Genomic DNA, 22,481 nt, shown 5'->3' on the forward strand with positions numbered 1-22,481 from the left:
CCTCACCCACATGTGGAAATGTTGCTGCTTGCTCTCAGGTAGCTCTTAAAGTATTTTGCAAATGTCCTAACCCGTCCGATTATTAGGAGTCATTAGTATGTGTTTTTTGTCTCTTTACCCATGACTATAGAAATTAGCAAAGTCAGCCAGTTAGTCCTTGTATTTTGTCCAGACTGCTGCTGGATGTTTGAAGAATCGTTGTGGGGCCCATAGGTATGCTGTTGAGTGCTTCTTTGCTTTGTTGTCGGTTGACATAATGTTTTTATTTGTCCCAACTGCTGTGTGTACTTTAGTCCTTTTTGCACCTTGTATTGTTTGTCTGCCTTTCCTTTACCACTGCCTCTTTAGTATATCGTGCCTGGACATTCCAAATGATGCCTGTCCTTATGACTGTTTCCATCTGTTAAAAGCGTCTTTTATTTGCTGTTCACCATTTTGGAGTCAGACATTTGTCTTGAAAAAGTTTATTTCCTTTGAACTCTTGCTCATGCAAGAGTCCTGATTTTAATGGCCACACGGAAGGCCATTATAGGGTGATCGGCCCTCTGGGGCTTGGTATTGCGGTGTCCAAAATGTGCCGTTGCAGCACGCTTCCTTTGTCTATTGCTGCAACAGACTTCAACTGTCTCACACTTCAATGGGCTTTCCCTGGCTTACACTGCAGCCTATTGACAGATGACTACCTTTACCTTTCCCCTTATGCTCCCAGGTATGCATTGCTATTTTGCAGTTCTCAGACCCTTCTCTGCAGTATGTTCTGTGCTTAATGCCGCTGTGAATGTGCCAGGCAGGTGCTTCATGATGTGTGTACGCTGATATCCTTGCAGCACAAATGTTTCAGCTACCTTTATTGCCAGGTTTTGGGTCTTCTTTCTATATCATTCATACATAGGAACCAATCTTGCTCAAAAAAGGCACTGACTCTTGATTAGGTAAGCTACAATTTATTTATCTTGGCTCTCCTCTCTAATGCTTGTTCAGCGATGGACCTCAAAGCTGGGGAACTGGGTTCGGGTCTCGGCAAGACGGGCAACATCCTGTGATTCTGGGCTAATCTCTTAATCTCCCTGTGCCTAACAAAAATGAATGTGTCCTTGTGTAACAACACTGGTGCTCACGTAAAGCGCTATGATACCCAAAATCTTCTGGTCTAGTTCGCGCTATATAAAACTCTATAAAAAACATGTCGCCCCAGTCTACCAAGTGTCCTTTTAGTGTTCCCAGTAATTCCTTTATACCTGCCGTTGCCACGAAATTATGACCAGTGTCCAAAGGATCAGTTTGGTGTTCATTCTCTGATCATTGCTGTACACCATGCCACCAACATGACAGACAGTACTATATCCTTCTTCATGAGTCAGTTTTATTGCTGTGACATAGCTGATATGTTTTCTGCAGTATCACACCAGTATGCAGCATTTGTTACCGAGATGCTGCCATCTTGATCAACTAGCTTGCATCTGCCTGAATTTCTGGTGGCATTGGACTGTTTCTGCTCCAGTATAGGTTGGTGCAAAAACAATAAGGTGATGGAAGGCTTGAATTAATCTCAGCTGATGGCAGTCACTTAGGCTGCATCCTGATCCATCATTTTACGTCCACCATGCTACCTCCGTTTGGACCCAGTCACATGCAAATCAGTCTTGACCCTATTCCTAATGGGAACAATCCAGCCCAAACTGCCAGGTCAGGTCCTCCCTGAACCGGAACTGAAGCAACCCAGGACCTGTTTCACCTGTGTTATGGCTCTTCAGCCGGCCATAGCTTGGTTTCAGTGGCAGAGTGAGCCTGGGACCCACATCTGTGCATGCCCAGCGCAGTACTGGGTGGCTGCAGTGGCACTAAAAACGTTTATTTGCAAGTGGGATAGCAGGCAACCTCCCACAGTGAGGCAAAGTGACCAAACACCCCTGAGGAAATGGTCCAGCGAAGGTCCCTGGACTCAATAGAAGGCACACCGCATGTCGCCTAAGATTTTTTGCTGGTGCTCTCCAATCAGTTATATGCAGAGGTGCACAGGAACAGACCCTCACTCATTTATATGGGGGCACAGATCCTTGCAGAAGTGGGAAGGACCATCCCTCATTGGGCAAGTGCAAACGTGCTCCCACCTAATGTGTATCAGAGCAGGGGCCGAAATAGCATATCTGCCACTTCTATAATATGGGAAAGTACTGGGAGCATGAAAAGCATGAGCAAACGGCTTCTAATCTTTTCAGGAACACTTGCATAACACGCCTGCAATACGGTAGCAACATTGTGAATAATTTGCCTGTGTGTAGATCCACTACAATATTCACTCTAAAACGGCACCATTCTGGAAAAAGAGGTGCTGGCAGCAGAAAATCGAAGAGATGGCGAACAGTAAGGACCTGAAGAGTTGTTGGCGGAGATGAAGACTGACACGTTTGTGGCTTTGTCGGGAAGTTGTGGAATGTGAATGTGGCAACAAAGCGTTGTTTGTCATGGACCCGCTCCAGTTAGTGTTGCATATCAAAGTCTGTTTGGTAACCAATACAACTGCTGTGCAGGAGGGAGGTTTGTGCTTCACAATCTGGTGTTCCCCGGGACGTGCTACGAATAAATGCAATGGGCATGCACTATGTGGCAGTCAGACACCTTTTAGTGGAACTAAACTTTAGGACTGAGTCTTCAAAAATGGTGTCTATTTTTATGCAACGAACGAGAAGTGCTTTTCTTCATAACAGTATGTACCAAATTTAAAGATGACATTTCTGAGCAAATGCATACCAGTCAAGCCTTGAAATGTCGAGTATGTTTACCTCCCTCGGGGTAACATTCACAGGGTGCTCTCAAGCACAAATCGAAAAGTTATGACATGGCCTTAGAGAGAAAGTAATGCGGAGTTTGTATCTACCTTTAGGACCTCCTGGCAACCAAATAGCATATCAATTTCATCCGGGCTCTTGTTGTGTTATGCGCGCAGCTTTTGTTGTTGACATACACGCTCATATTACTCAACTACAAAATTATGAAAGTGCCTGCTACAGAATTCCAACGTGCTCCTTTACCAGTGAAATAATATTGAGGCACAGGGCCTTGAATAAAAAAATGGCCCCCGGTAACTTTTCAGCTGCTTTACTTCATGCGTGTTAAGTATGTATGTGTGTGTTATGGCCATTAGCGTTTGCCCAGAACAATCCCCTGCAGTTAAAAATGGAAAGGTGGGGGAATAAATAGGCCATTAAATCAGTGTAGTACTCACAATAAGCAACTAGATGCAAAGCGTCTAAAAACAGATTGGTGGTTGATGGATTTTTTCTTTTGAGTTTAGAAATGTTAATATCCTGGCACCTATATGGAATTCAGTTAAAATAATAAGCACCGTCATAACGCCTTTAATGGCAAGGGGCCAGTGCACACCTTTCTACATCACTAGTAAGGACCTCAGTTTGAGCCAGTTCTGACAGTTGAATAGTAAAGAAACATCGCCATAGGTTGGATGTGGGTGGAGTCAGAATTCTGAATGTACAGGCCTGTGCCTTTGGAACTGCAAGTCCTATCTTAAGGCTACAAATCAACTTTGTTCATAAATTCCTGAATCTAATGTGTTTAAATCAGCTTATGGCACTACAAAAGCACTAAGCTAATTTATTTATTACACAGCCATATACACACATTGCACACCGATAATACATAACTTTACGACTAGAGGCTGGTGTGATTTCCATCTTTTTTCTGTTAATGAAAAACACATCCCTATGCTCTTTGTTATTGGTTAAAAGGACCACCTACCTAACCAGGAGATATTCTGTTTGCCCCCTTTCTGGGTAGGCTACCCTGGTCTTGTTTTTTCAGCGTTGAATTTTTGAGCTCTATTTCTTTTAATATATTTTTCTCTTTTTTTAACATTTCAGTTTAGTACAGCTTGCTACATTTCGTTTATATTTTGTCTGAACTCTCTTGGGCTCTATTTACATTCAAAGGATCTGCTCATGCACAGAGGTACAGAGGCTGAAGGACTGGGTTCAGAACACTGCAGTGAAATTCTACCTCTTAAGGATTATGGGGGGCCTAGGCAAGACATAATTTGGGGGCCCCTGTACAGAAAAAAAATTGATTTTTGTTTACCTATTTCTTGCTAATTTAAGCTGGCATGATGCCAAACAATAATGATTTATATGTTAAACTTTAACAGGGTCATAAAAAAAAGTTTAAATATGTTTTTCCTGGGACCCTAAAATTCCTTATGATGACACTGGAAAGAGAAAGCGGCTCAGAGGTACGTGTGACACAGAGAGGTTTATGGGGAAACATTTGTATCACTGTGCATACTGTAGGGCAATCACACAGTTGATGGGCAAAGTGGCCGTGAAAGGCGCATCCTAAAGTTGTGCGCACTGCACAGCAGATATAGGGACATCTTAAGGATTTTAGGGGGCCCGGGCCAAACATAATTTGGGGCACTCTACTCAGATGGACTCTGAATTTATTTTCCCTTTCCAGCTCATTCACACCATCAGCAACTATGATCTGATCATTGACAACTGTTTATGTTGGCCCCCAAAACTTTAAGGGGTCCCTAGTTCTTCAGAGGGCCTCCATTCAGTGCAAAGCTGTTGCATCTTTATGAGATATTGGAGACCTGAGAGTCCCTTTCATTTTGTGCAAGGGGCCCCATCATTTGTTGTGTTATGCAACGTCTGGAACTGTCCTAAAAGCTTAATGATGGGGCCCCTAGAAAGGTGAGGTCCTTGAGCCAGAGCCAACTTTGCCTATGCCTTAAACGTCTCTGAGCAGATGCACTATGTTGAAGGGCTAGATGGTCTGCTGAATGTAAAGGAAAGTCAGAACGAGGGTGTAAAACGGTGTGTTGCTTTCAGTGCATTCCCAGATACTCTCGATGGTTGCCAGTTAAACAAGAAACAGGAAGCCAGCCAGGTGTGTGGGATAAGAGTGTGATAAGAGTGTGACTGGACTACGGCAACGCACTCTACGCCGGAACCACAGCCAAGCTCCAGAAGAGACTCCAGCGGATCCAGAACGCCTCAGCCAGACTCATCCTCGACATCCCACGGAACAGCCACATCTCCGGACACCTGGGAGACCTGCACTGGCTCCCCGTCAACAAAAGAATCACCTTCCGGCTCCTCACCCACGCACACAAAGCCCTACACGATCAAGGCCTGAGCTACCTCAACAACCGAGTCAACTTCCACGCTCCCAAACGCCACCTCCGATCTGCCAGCCACGCCCTCGCCGCCGTTCCACGCATCCGCAGAGCCACAACAGGAGGAAGGTCCTTCTCCTACCTGGCCGCCAAGACCTGGAACTCCCTCCCGGCCGACCTGCGCCTGACCCAAGACCACCTCTCCTTCAGGAAGAAGCTCAAGACCTGGCTGTTCGAGCAGTAATCGGCACCCCCCTCCCCCTAAGCGCCTTGAGACCCTACGGGTAGGTAGTGCGCTCTATAAATGTCATTGATTGATTGATTGATTGATTGATTGAGTAAACCTCGGTTAGGTTTTCTGACCTTAATTTTATGATATTGTTGAAGATTAGAGGGAAAGTTTGCATTCCTCGTTGAAATGTTTTATGAATCTGAGCATTTTTTAATAGTAAAGAAAATTGTACCAGTGGGTTTCGAGAAACCTTTCTCTTTTCTTAGTAAGGTGTTTAAATAAGCCAACGTGTTTGGATGTTTGTTTAAATTGTCCCATAGGCAGAGTTTTTGCTTAAATATGTGATTTTATGTGCTAATTTTCTGGTCAACCATCTGTTCAGCTGGCATAATGGAATAAAAGGCAAAAACTGGTGAAGAACAGAAATGGGAAGGAGCAGGAGGAGTCAATTTTCTCCAATCAGTCTTCCTGAGGAGGAATTTGTTTGAGTTCATTTTGGGTTGGAGATTCAGAGCATCGTTGGTGTAGTGGTAGCAAGCAGGCTGGCTGCTGAAAAGACTAAAAGAAGAGAACGTACAAGGCATCATAAAAGAAATAATCAATCTATCTCATCATCTCTATCGACAGAGGTGGCATTTCCATCAAATAAAGGTGGATATGTGTACAGAGAGGAGATGATCTGATTTTGGACCGTCTATTAGGGATTTCCTCTTGGAGAACATTCAGAGGCTCTTTCCACTGAATGTTGTTCACTGTGTGCACAACATGTGAGTCCTGTTCTTTCATTACATGAAAAAATGAGTCTCTGATTCTAACTGTTAGAGAATGATGAGATTTGAATTATAGGTCTAATCCAAGATTTATGCAAAGATGTATTTTTTGAAGGGCGCAAAGCATGCTCTGCCACATGCCAGATTGATTCCATGTTGGCAACTTTAAGTGGTTAACACACCCATCAATCGAGAGGACTGTATTCCAGCAGATGTTGGGGATACGATGATAGAAGGTTCTCTAAAGACTCTCAAGGAGATGCAGAGAGACGCTGGATAATAATAAACAAGCCTTTACTAGGTACACCAGTACACCTCAGCCACAGCTGCCGTTGCTCGCTATCTCTCTGAGCTGGCACCCACTGAAGCTCAACATAGAACTCTCAGGGACCAACATTTCAAACTACAGTATCATTCTCCTAGTACAAGTTGGCAGGGGAAAAAATACCATTTAGTACGGTGGGGGGAGGGGAGAGAGAGGACATGTATGTTGGGAGATACTACAAGGGCCATAGACAATTATTTCGTCCTAAGTAGGAACTTGTGCAGCTCATGCTTCTCAATCTCCAGGGAAGGATTTTGTTGCACTTGCTGCAGCTGTGCAGGAGCAGGTAGGATTGTATGATGTTACTTTTGTAGATTTGAAAAGTCATATTCATTTTGGTTGTACTGTGGTGGTCTTTGTGCTTCTGCTTAGGCCATTGGAGTAAGTGGCATAATTAAAAATGAAGGCCCATCCTGCAGAATATGGTACGAGGCTCCAGTATCATACAAATATTCATATGTTTAGGTCTGAATGGGGGTCCACTAAATGATTGGGGCACCCTGAAGGGTTGGGGTCACCCCAGTGCCACAGCAGCGGCAAAGGCTATGTTACGCAAACTGGGGTGGCATGGTGAGCAAACAGCGATGGATTTAACCCAGATCTGTGACTGGGGGTCAGTGTTTGACAATGTTCAGCATTCTGTCCATCATTTTGTGGTGCTATAGCTGCCCTGAATAGGAAGGGTATACCCCGACGTGGGTCCCGTGCTCACTGTGCCACTAGATGTAATCTAGCCTGGCTGATGGGGGGGGGAGTGATACCCCAAAACAAGTCCCAGGATGCTTGTTTCCGCTCCAGGGAGCACCTCACTCAGAAGTTTGGGCTGGACTGTTCCCATGGGGAGCAGGGTCTAGACTGATTTGCATATGGCTGAGTACAAACCGGGGTCGCATGGTGAGCAAAAAAGCGATGGATTTAAGCCAAATCTGTGACTGCGGTCAGTGTTTGACAATGTTAAGCATTCTGCCCATCATCTTTTTGTGTTGCTATAGTTGCCCTGAATGTGAAGGGCATGACCAGACATGGATCCCGGGCTCACTGTGCCACTGGATTCAAAGAGCCTGGCTGATGAGGGGTGATAGCCCGAAACAAGTCCCAGGATGCTTTTTTCCAGTCAAGGGAACACCTGGCTCGGCTGTTCGGATTGGACTGTTCCCATGGGGTACAGGGTCAATACTGGTTTGCATATGGCTGGGAACACACCAGGGTGGCATGATGAGCAACAAAATGATGGATTTAACCCAGATCTGTGATTGGGGTGAGTGTTTGACAATGTTCAGCCTTCCATCCATCATCATTTTGTGTTGCTAGGGCTATGTTACGCCCCTGACTGGAGCTGCAATATTCAAAAGAACAAAGAAAAAGCTCTAGAGGGATAAACATAATAAATTACACAGAGAGGCAAACGTATTATTTATAGCCTCACTGGGGCTGGAATCACCCTCTGTGAATGATCCTATGCATTCAATCACAGTATACACTGATTATAAGAGGCATGGTTGCAACACATGCAGGAAAAACAATGACAATAAACTTGCATTCACATATCCATGTTTACTTATTCCTTATTATTTGTACGCTTTACAAAAAGACTTTGACGTTTAATTGCTGCTATATATCAAAAGTAGTTAGTGTCACAGAAAAGTATTTAAATGCAAGTGAGCATTAGCACCACAATGTAACAACCAAGTGACAGTAGACCTAGTCAAGTATTGCGCAAATCAGTTGTATACCAATATAAATCAAAAAATGGTCTACAGCAAGATTCGCTTTCTCTGTTGTTTCTTCCTGCTTGGTGTAAATCCTAGGGGTTGTGGGTCAACGCATTTAGTCTTTATGATTGATGGCCTCTTCCGGACCAAGCTGAACAAATGTCACCCCAGCTCTTTTGTTTGTGCAACCAAGAAAGCAGAAGAGCTGTTTTGGCGAGACAGGGTCAGAAATGTGCCATCAGCGCTCTTGAGGGAAAGCTGTATGCTCCTTAAATGCAATCAATGGCTTCCCTTCTTTAAAGGTCATTGCCTGTATTAGGAAAATATTAAGGAGGGTGACGCAAGGGCAGGCCAACTACTGGAACTGCCTTAACCACATGGCTGCTAGGCATTTTCCCGTCCTGCGCTGAAGAACCAATATGTCCATTATTTATGACGAGCTGGCCTTGTCATCAGCGCACGGCAGGTAAGCGCCATGACGAGCCCAGCTCGTCATTAGCTTCGAAGGGGTTAATAGTAAAAGCATTCAAGTTCCAGCGATGCAGTCTCAGATATGGTCAGGCATGGGTTTGGGTCGCAAGTGGCGATCCACCAACAGGCTTGTAGGAAAGCTCATTACGCCATTATTCAAACTGGGATGGCATGATGAGCAAAAAACAATGTATTTAATCCAGATCTGTGACTCAGTGAGCGTTTGATAATGTTCAGCATTCCATCCATCATCTTTTTGTGTTGCTATAGTTGCCCTAAAGGTATTCCCAGACATGGACCCCTTGCTCACTATGCCACTGGATTGAAGCTAGCCTGGCTGATCAGGGGTGATACCTCGAAACTGGTCTCAGGATGCTTGTTTCTGGTCCAGGAAGGACTTGGCTTGGCAGTTCGGGCTGGATTGTTCCCAGTGGAGCAGAGTAAAGACTGATTTGCATATGGCTGGGTACAAACTGGGATGGCATGGTGAACAATAAAACGATGGGTTTAAATCAGATCTGTGACTGAGGGTGAGTGTTTGACAATGTTCAGCATTCCATCCATCATCTTTTTGTGTTGCTAGTGCTATGTTACACCCCTGACTGGAGATGCATTCTCGTCACGAGACCATATGCAGAGATTGGACAGTGGATATCTCTGAACAATCAACCCTGTTGAAGATTCCTTCCTTTGGGAAGAAGCTGTTTAGAGAACAAATGGAGCAAATTACAGCAAAAACATTTAAGGGTAGAACACCTGCACTGCCTTAGAAAGGGAAATCATCTCCTTCCTCTATTCTTCAAAATCCTGAAGGACAACATTCTCAAGTGTGCACATAGGGAAAGACGTCGACCCCACTACATTAGCCTGCGAGGGAGAAGGCAAAATACTCCTAACTCTTAGGGTGTAGTTGATCCATGGGTTCTGGAAGGAGGTTGTGTACATTACTTAGTGCAGGAACGAGAAAGTGATGCACCAGATTAGTTATTGTCACAGATTGTCCTTCCGAAAAGCATACTTTTTAGGTTTCTCCTCCATGCCTAACTCATGTCCCCAGGTGGTCTCAAGATAGACACTCCTAGGTTTTATTTTAATAAACTGGTAGAAATCTTGGTTGTAGTCAGTCCAGGACATGGACTCTATTCTGCTGTACCCATATAAAGAGGAAAAAGCCTCTTGTGATTGTTTTTGGACAGACAGGAAGGTCTCCCTTCCTGCACAAAAATATTCATCCTCGAAATGCAGGCACCCTTGCACCATGGGGGAAAGATGCCTGCGTTGGCGCACAGCAGCCCATTGTGTGCCGGCACAGGGGAAAAGGACAGGAATGTGCTGTATCTTGGAAATAAGGCACATTCCTGCTCTTTTCTTTTGCTGTAGGGCAGCGCAGCAACAAGGCCTTCTGCGCTGCCCTATGGCAAAAAACCCATAAATGAGGCTAAAAATTCCTTTAACCGCTAAAATGCTAGTAATTATGAAACAAATTCCATTCACTTCTGTGCAGCATTCCACGGTCTCAGCATGTATACACCTGAGTGTTTTGTAGTCAAATGTTCTCTGACTTGCAGTAGCACAATTGAAATGACTTTTACGACTGCACATTTGTAAAATATGAATGGCCACTAGCTTTCTGATGCTATGTTTCATAAAACCAAATTTTAGTCATGCAATTCATCTGGTTATGTATCTGCGGGCTATGACAATAGTTGGGAAGTGCAAATGTTTTACCTGGGGCTAGGGCACCCAATTATTTCTAGATAGTACCTACTTTGGTTGCTGTAATTTACACCCTGTATGAAAGGGTTTTAGGAAACATTGTCTGTAATTGGATTACCATGTTTGTATGCTGTAATCTCCAAGGGTTGCCAGACCGAGCTGCATAGGCTTATTTCGAGAGGTGATCATAGCTTTGAAATCACTCAGAAAAAGTAATGCCACACAAATTTTCTATTTCATAGACATGTCTTTTAAAGAGAAAGTCTTTATATACATGTAGAAACTATAGGTCTATTTAAATATTGATCTTAAAAAGATCGACTGGGCAGTGTGTACCCCTCCCCCGTACACAAAAAAATGATATGCTTATTTTGCAAGGTACTGCAATTCAAAAATATGGGCATTTATTTCAGTGTTTTCCCTATGTATGATTTGAGTTCTTGCCTGTCTCCAGAAACGCTTCAGTCTTTCTATGTCTGCCTGAATGTTCAGCGCCAATATAACAACTATGCCAATAAGAAGGGTAAACATTTATGACACCAATTTTGAAGAGAGTGCACTGTGTCCTAGTTTCTCAGTGGACTTGGGTGCAAGGGAAGACGTTACTGGGCTTGAGCCCGAACTGCCAAGCCACCGGCTCACTCTGCCACTGGATTCAAGATGTCTTGGCTGATGAGGGTTATGAACCTGAAACCGGTCCCAGGATGCTTGTTTCTGGTCCAGAGAAGACATAGCTTGGCAGTTCGGGCTGGACTGTTCCCATGAGGCACAGGGTCAGACTGATTTGCATATGGCCATGTCTGAACTGAGGTGGTGGAGTGAGCTAAAGAATGAAGATGGATTAAACCTAGATCAGTTGACTGGGGTTGATTGTTTGATTTGCTCAAGCGCTCCGTCCATCATCCCCTTTTGTATCGCAATGAAGAGGAGGCATAAACTGGACCCATATTTCCCCTATTGTGGCAAAAATAAGACCGTTTAGGTTGATATAATATATTATAACAGCACTGTTCGCAATCTCAGACTCTATTTCTGCAAAGTGAACAAAAAATGTCTAGTTTACAGGAAGCTGGGGTCCAGTGGCTATGACCACATATTTGATTAGCTGAACCGCTAAGACCTAAATCCACTTTAAGCAACATCTCAGAAGACAACATCCTCGCTTTCTTCTTAGAACCCTACTCCGCGTTTTGTGAAAGGCAGACGCTCAAAACAGCAGAATGCAAAATGGTCCCATTGTGAAGTACTAATAACATGTGCAACAAATGATTTGATCTGCGGAAACTGGGCACACTAGATGCAAGCAGAGGAAGTGCATTTGTAAAGACAAAAAAACCAAGACAAAATGAACAGTGGTTGGCCTCAAGATCCTTACAGCGATGGAAGCTTCCCTAAATACAACTGAAGAGAAAATGCTTGCTTAAGGAATTTTCCTATCCCAAATTGGACCTCTGACTGCATTGGTCCACAGATATTTTGAAAGAGTATGCAAGCTCACTGCCATTGAAGGCAGTCACTTCATCAAGGTTTGAAAACTGCTTTGGGAAAGATTCTGCCATTCATTCCTAAATCTACTCATTTAACAGTTGTCTTAGAGTGTGTTTCATCATGACTCGACTATTGCAACTCCTTAAGCATCGGTTTACCACTTAAGACACTGAACAGACCACAGCAGCTCAAAATCGTTGCTGTTTGTGGCATTTCAGGCCAGGCTTCAGGCACTCTGGTACGTTATTCATTAAATGTGCTACTGTCCAGAGATGGATCTTCTCTAAAGTGCTTTGTGCTGTGCACTACTTGGTATCTGGAATATAGGTCTGCGATTTCTGCTTTCCATTTACAGAATGTGTCACTATCATCACTAGTACGTGATCTAAACCTCTACCGTTCCACCTCTGCCCCTCACCTCCCACTCATGCTTGACATTTGTCCGCATGGTATATATTCATTAGTGCCCAGATCCATCAGAGGTCCGGGTGCCCCGAATGGTTTTTGTGACCAATCTCTATTGTCGTCTGATGACCAATGGTCCTGCTCTTTACTTGCTGGTTTACTGTGTGCGTGTTATGTGTGGGTTTGGTAAAGCGCACAATTACAAGATAGCTTTCCTGGCACTAAGATTAGAAGGGAGAATGCACTGTTATGAGCAGAGTGAATTAGTTTGCGTACAGCCAGATTTATAAGACCTTATGAACAGGAATAAGCTAAGTATGAGTGTTCAAATGAAGAGAGTTCCAAGTTTTGGCTGCAGATACTGGAAGGATTTGCCTCTAGTTTTGTAGGGTAGAACCTATGGATTGTTAGCAGTCTAGCCGTGTGTGCTCCAAGAGTCAGAAGTGGACTGTATTGGACAGATTTATTACAAAGATAGCCTTGAAGACCAGGCAGAGTGATTTGAACATAATCCTCCTCTTTATGGGCAGCAAGTGCAAAACGTTCAAAGCCATTATTGATGAAGAACACTGAGGAAAGAATAGAGCAAGTCAGACAGCAGTATTCTGGAAGCGCTGCTGAAGTTGTAAGACATATTCTGGAGCATCTAGGAAGAGTGAGTTACACAGAGTATGGTCAACTGAAATACTATTGAGTGGAAGTACCAAGGGGAAGAAGGGGAGAATTTATTACAGCATTCGGAGTAGAAAGAAGTAGGTGGAGACCAGTTTGTTTACCTGGGTATTCAGTGAAGGGTCGTGTTAAAAAAAACACAAAAAAACAGGCTTTGAACTGAGGTGGCAGGTGTGGGAGTGGGACCCAGATGTGGTAAACAAAGATTCAGATTAAGGAGATTAGGGGATTATCGAGTATGAAGCAACATGATTTCCCTCTTGGTTATATTCATTGTGAGTAAGTTGGGTGGCATCCTCTTTGTGACTTGCATCGCGCAGTCCTTAAATTTGGAGCATGTTTTATTGTCTGCTTCATCAAGGGATAACCTAATTTGTGTGTCATCCGATTCAGAAATTCTGAATCATTACCGGATACGACGATCCAAGCAATCTGAACGGCTGGCTGCAACTAAACATTTATACTGAGCCGTCGGCCTGGCAGGCACTGAAGTATGCGTCCTGAAAAAAGTGACTTTGAGGGTATAAACTAAGAGGGCATGTAGAGCATTGCTTGACCACTAGCAGGATATGGTATGTGGAAGCAGAGGGTCAGATACTGTATCCAAATATCAAATTAAAGCCCTGCTTTTCTCTGTGGGTTCACAAATCCAATATTTGCAAAGCATCGTTTAAAATGTTACTGTGTAGTGACAAATGCTATGCACAATGAGCACTATAGACTCTGAGACCAGTTCAGAGACTGACCTTAGGCTAGGTCAGGCAGAGAGTGTATTGCAGGGCTTGGCCACAAACCAGGCCCTCCCACCAACCCCTGCTATGTGTGGCCAACCACTATGCACAGAAGGATTGCTTGTCCAGTGGGTTAGGAATCGGAGACAGGGGTGTTACCTTTTGGACAGCCCTGCTGTGCATTGCCAAAGGCTTTCAGAAGGACATGCCATGTATAATTTTAAAAATTGCATAATTTCACTGAAAAGCAGCTGTCAAAGGAAGTTATGGGTCTCTGTTCATAACACCATACCATTGTTTAAAAAGACCCTTAAATTGCATTAAAAACTGTTAAAATGCAGTTATGGGTATGAAAAAAATCTAGAAACCCCAATTTTGACAAGTTATGGTTAGTTACTCAATCACAGCTCACATCCCCAACATGAACACCACCTACCATAATGTTATGCTAGGCTGAATTTGTAAAGCGCACTGACACCATAAGCTTCCTGGCGCTGAAAATGAGTGCAGAAGATGTGGCAGAGCAGGCTAACCGGACCTAGCGAATAACCAGGTTTTTAAGGTCTTTCTGAAATTCAGTAGGGTACTACTGGTCCTTATTGCCAAGGAGAGGGGATTCCACAGCTTGGGTGCCAAGTGTGCAAATCTGCGACCTCCTAGCTTTTTGAGTTTGATAGTGGGGGTGACCAGTAGGTGAAGGTGAGCCGACTGGAGATTGCGAGCCGGGCTCGCAATGTCAGTGCTAAGTTGATATGTAATGTCACCAGTGGTGATGGTATCCAGGTCACATGTGATATTTTTCAGGTTATGGATGAGGTTGTCAGGAGTGCGTTTGTTGTAGGAATTGTGGTTTCATGGCAGAGGTGCAAGGTCTTGGTTTGGTCAACTAACCATAAATGGTTAATTTTAGGGGTTTTCAGGTTTTATTTCAAACTATCATTGAACTTGAAGTTTATTTTTTAATGAAATTATTTGATTTTGTTGCACTGTTTCTCATATAACCCAAGACAATTCGTTTTCATTGTGATACTTTTCCAAAAAATGAACTGTCAACAGTAAAACAAAATAAGAACATTAAAAACATTCTCTTCAAATAGTACCAAAGATGGGTCTTCAGGGTAAAAAACTGTCAATATGGTCTTAATGATGATATACGATAGTCACTGTTAGTGAAGTAATGACTTCCTGATGTACAAGCTGTAAGGAATATACCAAAAATATTCATAATTTTCCTTTGCTTAGTTAATATGATTATTTGATATAAAAACACAGTATCAATAATTAACTCATGAGTACTCCGACACATACATTAACAGTCTTTCTTTTACAAAACACATATTTGTAAAAAAAATATCTCTGCATATTGGCTCAAGTTAAACATTTTGTAATCATTTTGATACACACAACATAGCGCTTGAGGTTGACATATTTATGCACCTTGAACGCTACCGCTTTTTAGACAGGCAAGAACAAACACACACTCTGGTTCCAACATCACCCGGCACTGCCTAAACTAGCTGGTCTTTGGCAGCTTCGTGAGGTGCTGAGGCACACGTACGCAGTATTGTGACATAGCAAATACACGTTCCAGACATGTGCTGCCCCCTAATATCTCTCTTGTACATTTTAACGCGGGCTCTTTCACCACCTGGGCAGCATTTGGAGACAGGAGACCAAAACCATTGGATAATTGCAGGTACAACCTCCTAATGTAGTAAGTGACTGACAAAGGCTTTGAACACATCAGTTAGCATTTTAAGTCCAATTACACTATTTGTTCCCAATTTTCTTCTACAGATTTTGACTTTGAGGGCACCATGGCCTTGCACCCCACAGGGCCCTTACTCTTTCGGGTTAGGGTGAGTCGATCCTACACACTTTTGTGTGTGATCATGATAAAAATACAGGGGTAAAAGCAGATTGTTGAAGAGAAGCAGGGCAAGCCCTGAGTATACACGTATTGTACACTAGGACCGTTACCCTAGAGGAAATGAATGGAGGGTCAATAGGGACATTAAGGGTGTGTTGGCTGGTTCGCACAGATCAATCAGTAGCGTCACACCAGGAGTACCCAGAACTTCTTTAAATATTTAATTCTAGCGAAACCTTGCTGTCCTGTTCAATGGATTGAGAGTAGCAAGAGTTTATTGCCTGTGTTTCCAGTGCTGAGAGAAAGGGCTGGCCTCAAAGTTTCAATACAGTGTTCATAGCAATGGAACCCCACTACTCGAAGGCCAAGAGCACCCATAATCCATCTGTGAAGGAACTGACACCTCTGCATTTCTCATCATCCCTTTGCGTAGGAAGTGATATCACTGGTTTCCTGTGAAAACTGTCTATGTCACATAGTAGCAAAGCAAGAGAAATACATTTCCTATCATTCCTCTGCACAGGAAGTGACACCACCACAATTCTTATTATCCATCTGCACGGGAAATGACACCCCTGGTTTCCTGCCAAAACCATCTTTAACTCCTTCGCTGCGGCGGCTATTCTGCCGCAGCGCTAACGGTCGCGGGCGGGCGCGCGGCTCACCCGCGCTGGTGACAGAACCGTTCCGTCACGGCTCGCGGGTGAGCTGTGCTTGTGACGGAACGGTTCCGTCACGGCCCCGCCCGCTTAATTAAACCTGCCGCGCAGGCGCGAAATCAGCGCCGCGCAGGCGCGGCGGCCGGGCCGTGACGGAACCGTTCCGTCACCAGCACAGCCCACCCGAGAGGCGTGACAGAACGGTTCCGTCAGCAGCATGGAACTGGTTAAAAGAAGATGAGAAACAAGAGGATTTCCTTTACCATCATCCATTCGCTCAGCTAGTTATGCAACTGAATTTCCCATAATTCATCTGCTCAGGAACACCTACCACTGGGTTCCCCATTATCCATATGCACAGGAAAAGCTTTCTCTTCTGGTCTTCTCCCTGCTTCAGTTACCTCTTTAGAGCATGCCATTATCTGGGCACCCCCAACAAATGGCGGACACAGACAAGGCTATTGCCTGTTTGGGTTTATTGGGGCCAGCAAGGGTCTTGATCTAGAACCCCTGTTCCAAAAGGGAAGGCTCCTCCTCGGAAGCAGAGGAGCGCCACCCCGCCTGCTGAGAGGGCAGCAGGCAAACACACATAAATAAAATGGCACATCAATGCAATTTTTTTTATTTGCCACTGCACTGGCTCATGCTATGGGGCTGAATCTCGCAAATGCAGAATGGCAGCACAGGTATACAGTGTGCATGTTGGATTGGCCAGCCGTCTTGCCCGACATGCGCACTGTAGACTCAGCAATCCAAAGACTGTGAAAAGCTTGGGGATTGCTTGCACAGGCCCACAGCCTCCACATGAGCTCTTGGTCAGACAGCTCCCATCATTCCTGGAGCTGCTTTCACCGCATGCTGGCAGCTCCAGGATTGGTTAGAGATGCTTTCTACAAGCAGGAAGAAAGTCCTTTCTTTCCTGCTCACAGAAAGCTAAGAGAAGTGCTGCAGTGGTCAGGCTCCTGAATTTATGATAAGTCGTGTGCCTTCACGGCCCACCATTTTTTATTGACCGTATCTGCCTCTGTGCTCCACTGAAACTTACAAGGCAAGATAAAATTATTTGCACCACCCAGTACCCCATGCTGTCAACCCCCACAATAATACCCAGATTTAGACAGCCCAGACCTCACATAGTTTTTGCACAACACATAGACCCAACCTTGTACACATTCTGCTAATTACTGTACACCCTTACACTACAAAACACACATTACAACTCACGCTTACTAAAGCTGTCTGTGCAGTGCTCAGCGAAGCAGACATTTTAGACCTCATCGCCTATCAAAAGGATGACATCATCTACATCACAGAAAAATGGTTCATGCCCACATCTTTGCCCATTCTAGCTGTCCTTCATCCCTCAGACTATAGCATCCATTGTGTGGACTGTACTCATAAAAAGGGAGGAGGCCTCACCTTACGTTCTCGTGGTCATGCACCCTCGGGAAGCAAGTAACATTCAACTCCTTGGAGCTTCTGACATGTCATTTACAGTCTCTGTTACTCAGACTGCCAGCTTCTATCTCATCTGGGGGTCTACCGGCCAAAACAAAGACTTCATTGACTTCTCAGATCTTTTCACCACCTTGTCCATCCAACATGCCAACACCATCCTCATTGGGGGATTTCAACCTTCCGGACAATGCAAGAGGCAAAGGAAAAATATACCTATTTAACCTCAACAACACACTCAGCTTGGTACAGCAGGCCACTCAAACAATAAAATACAAATGCGTCATTCTCTACTTGTTCTCAACCTCACCAACAATCCAAAGAAAGCCATCCAAATCCATGGACTGGACTGGCCACTGTGCAACCTCTAGCTCCCTGCTTATGGTCCTACCAATAAATTAAGGTCAACACAAACACGAAGCTCAAACCTTAAGATCCTCCATAAACTTCTCCATAGACAACCTAATGCTTGAACTCACCTTTTGCCCAATACATTCCATCACAAGAGCAAATCCCATTTGCAAAAGATGCTTATCACCTGTGCTGTACCCCAGGTTTCCATACTCTCTTTTCTCTTCAACATTCACATTGAGTTGCTTGGTGCTCTACTCGCAGATAACCGCATCAAGACTCATCCATATGCCGATGATATACAACTGTATTTGAAAGTCTCCTCTGCTTCAGACACCCATTACCTCGAACACTCCTTGACCAGTATCCAGATCAGCATCTGCAGCGCCTACCAGAAGTTCAACCAATTCAAGACAAATTTCCTGGTATTTACTAAGAACAACCAACAAGATAGGGTTGAAACCTGGCCGACATGAACCATGACGACTTCGAAGCCCAATTTTCTCTGAATGGCTATTCACTTGGATTCACCCTGAACACCAATCTCACCCTCAAGGAACTCATTTCCAAAAAAAAAAAGATGGCCTGGTACCAGCTCGCTCTCCTAAAGAAAGCAAAACATTCCTGCTTTACTTCATGGTTTCCTAGACTCCACACTAACACACTTTATGGGCATCCCACATGCCATAGCAAGTCTCATCCAGGCCTGAAGATTTATGATCACATCACCCCCATCCTGATGGAACTCTGTTGGCTGCCCTTGCCAGCCCTAACCATCTTCAAAATCGGCAGCATAATTTACGAAGCCATTACCACCAGCACCCCTGCTTCTGTACCGCCAAGCTCACCGTCTCTGGTGGTTCTCTGCACACCTGCATCCAGGACACGATCAGATTGCAGACTAAGAAGCGTAAAAAGAGGAAAAACAAGTTAACTGACCTTTTCTATCTGTGCATTCATGATCAGGAGCAATATCCCCAAAACCATCAGTACCACCCCAACACAGCTTCAATTTAGCAAAAAGGTGAAGATTCACCTCTTTATAGAACCCTACATCACAAGGTATTGATGTTCTACAATCTTGCTTCCAATTTTCTTTCTTGTTTACTTCCTGCTTGACTTTGACTCTGCTGCCCTTTGACTAGGTTTGTGCTATGGAAATGCATTATACATACATATATACAGTTGAAAGGATGAGGATTGCCTCACAACAGATGTGTCCTCCATTTATAGATAGGCCCAAAAGTGGTGTTCATTTAAATGATCTCTCAGTGCATATCCACTGGTCAGTAGCTGCATGGCACGCTTTCGGGATAATCGGTCTCTAGGCCAAATGTGACCTTTCCTTAATGCACCAATGTAGGATCCAGTCCTGACAATGTCCAGTGAGCAGCGGGGGGGGGGGGGGGGGGGGGGGGAGGGGAATACAGTCATCTGCTGCTCCATAAGCCAGTCGGTGCAGCTTCACTCAACCAGGCATGGGCGGACAGGTTAATTGCGAATATTTTGGACAATGTCCAGACGCTGGTTGAGCCGCTGCCTTACTAGTCTTAGGTGGTGCTTCTTTTCACTGGTTCCCCACCCCTGGAACCCTAGCATTGGGACCTGAGCGGGCTGTTCATCTGTATCTGCAGCAGCAGCGGTAAGCAGATACTGCCTCTACTCAGTTTGTCTCTGTGCAACTCCATCAGGCCTATTAGTGTGGCTGCTGCGTTCTTTGCGGGTACAAAGTGGGAGTCATGGCTCCTGTCGCTGTGCAGCAGTGTTCATCCCCTAGTTTCATCACAGTATATCCCGCTCGAAGTGATAAAGTCACAAACATGCCAAAAGCAGATGAATAAATTCTGCAAGCAGGTATACCACCTTGTGGCTGGCTCTGCCCACCCACTGTAACACTTTTTAGTTGTTTTGAGTTGTAATGAGCGAGTCCGGCGCAATGTCTTACATAAAAAGCAATTAATCTAGCTTTTTTTTTTATTAAACAGAATGCCAACTTTAATTTCACGGCACGTCTCTTCTTGCCCAAAGATTGCTTTGCTACAGAACAAACACCGTGAAATATGACAGCTGCTAAGAATACCGATTCTTTGCATGTCGGATTTCATGGAATATGAAATTGTTCTTTAACAAAACCTTATATTTGACTTTTCTAGGAAGATACAGGTACTGAACACCGGTGATCAGGGCTGGACAGGCCACCGTACCACTCTGGTATTGGCCAAGTGGACTGATTAACAATCTTTGCCAGGGCCGATCCAGTCGGTGAATATTTTTTTGAACTTATGTCCTCAGCTCCTGTTGTAATGAGGATAGAACGTATTGTTTCCTGTTATTCTCTGACCCCGCATTTTTCATAATGATAAGTAAAGTACTTAAAAAAATTATAATTAACACTTATTTTAATTTCTTTTCTTAGGTCTGTGCTTAATACACTTAGCGTGCTGTACCACAATTATCCCTTTATGTGAGTCTGGGAACTGCACGACGGCTCTGGGTAAGCTATACAGTACATACAGTTGCATTGATTTTTAACCGTAAATAACAGGCTAAAACTCACAGCAGAAAAATTGAATTTTAAGAAATGTTTCACAATGCCACTCTTATTAAACAGTGGTGATTTTACAGAAGCAGTTGACTTCACTAATGCAGAACTAGTTCATGACTGTTCTGGGCATGCATCCGAATCATGGACATTGAAGTCTATTGCTCCCCTCTCATAATTTAGTAGAATATTTCGCAATAGCGCTTGGACAAAAAGATTATGACAGCAGTTAGCGACATCTTTTAGGCAATAGCAACCGGTTTGGGGCCTGCTTTGCATGTCAGTGATCTTTATCGCTAATGACATGCAAAGTGGGCGTACCCAAACTGTTAGCGACTGAAAGTAGTAGTAACTATTACCTATTAGCAAGGCAGGCTTGGCGATGAAAAAAATCGGGCTAAGCGCGATTATCGCTATAATCTAACGCCTGCTAAATACATGACTTACCTGTCTATCCAATGGGAGGTGGATTGTCAGGTTAAGTCCCCATTGGCGTTAATGCGTGAATATCGCTGGATTTCCAGCGATATTCATGAATTTCAGCACTATCGCAGGATATTTTAACACAATGGAGAAAAACGTTGCTAATAGCATGTTTGCTCCGCTAACGTATCCAGCGATAGGCAGTGATAAAAAAAATGCACATTTAGCGATAATTATCGCTATTCCTTGCTAATATGCCCCCAAGTTAGGAATGTTGACACACAACTGGCATTTTATGGTCAAAGAGGTAGTACACTGAAAATTCAGTTAAGTGTTTTCTTTTTGCATGCACAAAGCAATATTTTTTAAAAACTGGGCAGAAGCATCCTCAAGGCGAGGTAAAGCAGCAGTCATGGGGCGATAACTGTTGATGACACCAAATGTAAATGGTTCGAAAACTGTCCTTCTTGTAGTATAATGTTACCATGTCACTGAAATGGCACTGATTTCATTCAGAGTTTACACTAGATGGAGTGTAGCATTGACTTGTATGGTCAGCAATGCAGGACGGATTTTGTCTGATTCATAGAGTTTATTGTGTGTGTAAAATCTGTATTTGGCGAACAGAAGAGCCCAATGAATTAAAGTCTGCAAGCTGCGTTTTGGAACCCAGAAGATTTGCCAGTGTAGTGGATTGTCTTCATATCGGAAGGAGTGGGAATTTACTAAAGCATACAAAATGTGATGGATAGAATACTTGAATTATTCTCAGTCACTGGTAATTACTCTGGCCACATCCCAATCCTAGTGGCTGAGATTAATTCAAGCATACCATCCATCACTTTTTGTCTACATTTGTGTGTTGCCCTAAGTGGGACGGGCATGCCAAGGTGTGAGTCCCAGCACATTGTGTCACTGGAACCAATGTACACCCGGCTAATGAACTCTAACTAGGGCAAAACCAGTCCGGGGTTGCTTGTGTTCTGGTTCACAGACAGCCTGGCCTAGCAGTTTGGGCTGGACTGTTCCTACTGGAGGAGGGTCCAGACTGATCTGCGTATGGCTGGGTCCAAGCTGAGGCAGAGGCGGCTCCTCCACTAATGGGGATAAGGATCATCCCACTGCTCTGACAGCAGGTAAAAGGAAAAATAAAATGATAATGTTGTAGTTAATATAATTTTATTATTGTAGTTTCAGGGCTGGGTTAGGGTGATGCGGGGTTGGTGGCAGAGGGGGGAAAGCAAACTAACTGCACAGGACTGCTTGGCCGGCTGTCTGGGACCGCCAAACAGTCATGCACACTTAACATGTTCCCCACCAGGCTGCATTACACAGCCTGGTGGGGAACATGCACAGGTTTGCTGTTTCCGTCTGAGCGCAGACCAATCACAATGCTGCATTGCAGCATTTTGATTGGCTTAGGGGAGCCTGGGAGCTCGGGGTGCTTGCTGCTGCTTTCTGGTTCCGGTTTGAAGCAACAGAGGAGAGACGGTGGACGGCAGCTGTGAGGACGGAGGTAAGTGTTTTC

General features: G+C 44.2%; 1 protein-coding gene across 1 annotated transcript in view; it reads left to right on the top strand.

Annotated features, from left to right (window-relative positions):
• LOC147727483 (proepiregulin-like) overlaps positions 1-22,481 on the top strand; it is a 128,164-nt gene that overhangs the window by 65,154 nt on the left and 40,529 nt on the right. The window contains exon 2 of the mRNA XM_086961557.1: positions 20,405-20,482. Within this exon, the coding sequence (XP_086817683.1) occupies positions 20,405-20,482 (78 nt within the window). The remainder of the gene's footprint in view (positions 1-20,404; positions 20,483-22,481) is intronic.

This window comes from Lissotriton vulgaris, chromosome 3_1 (genome assembly GCF_964263255.1).
Source record: "Lissotriton vulgaris chromosome 3_1, aLisVul1.2, whole genome shotgun sequence".
Lineage (NCBI taxonomy): Eukaryota > Metazoa > Chordata > Amphibia > Caudata > Salamandridae > Lissotriton > Lissotriton vulgaris.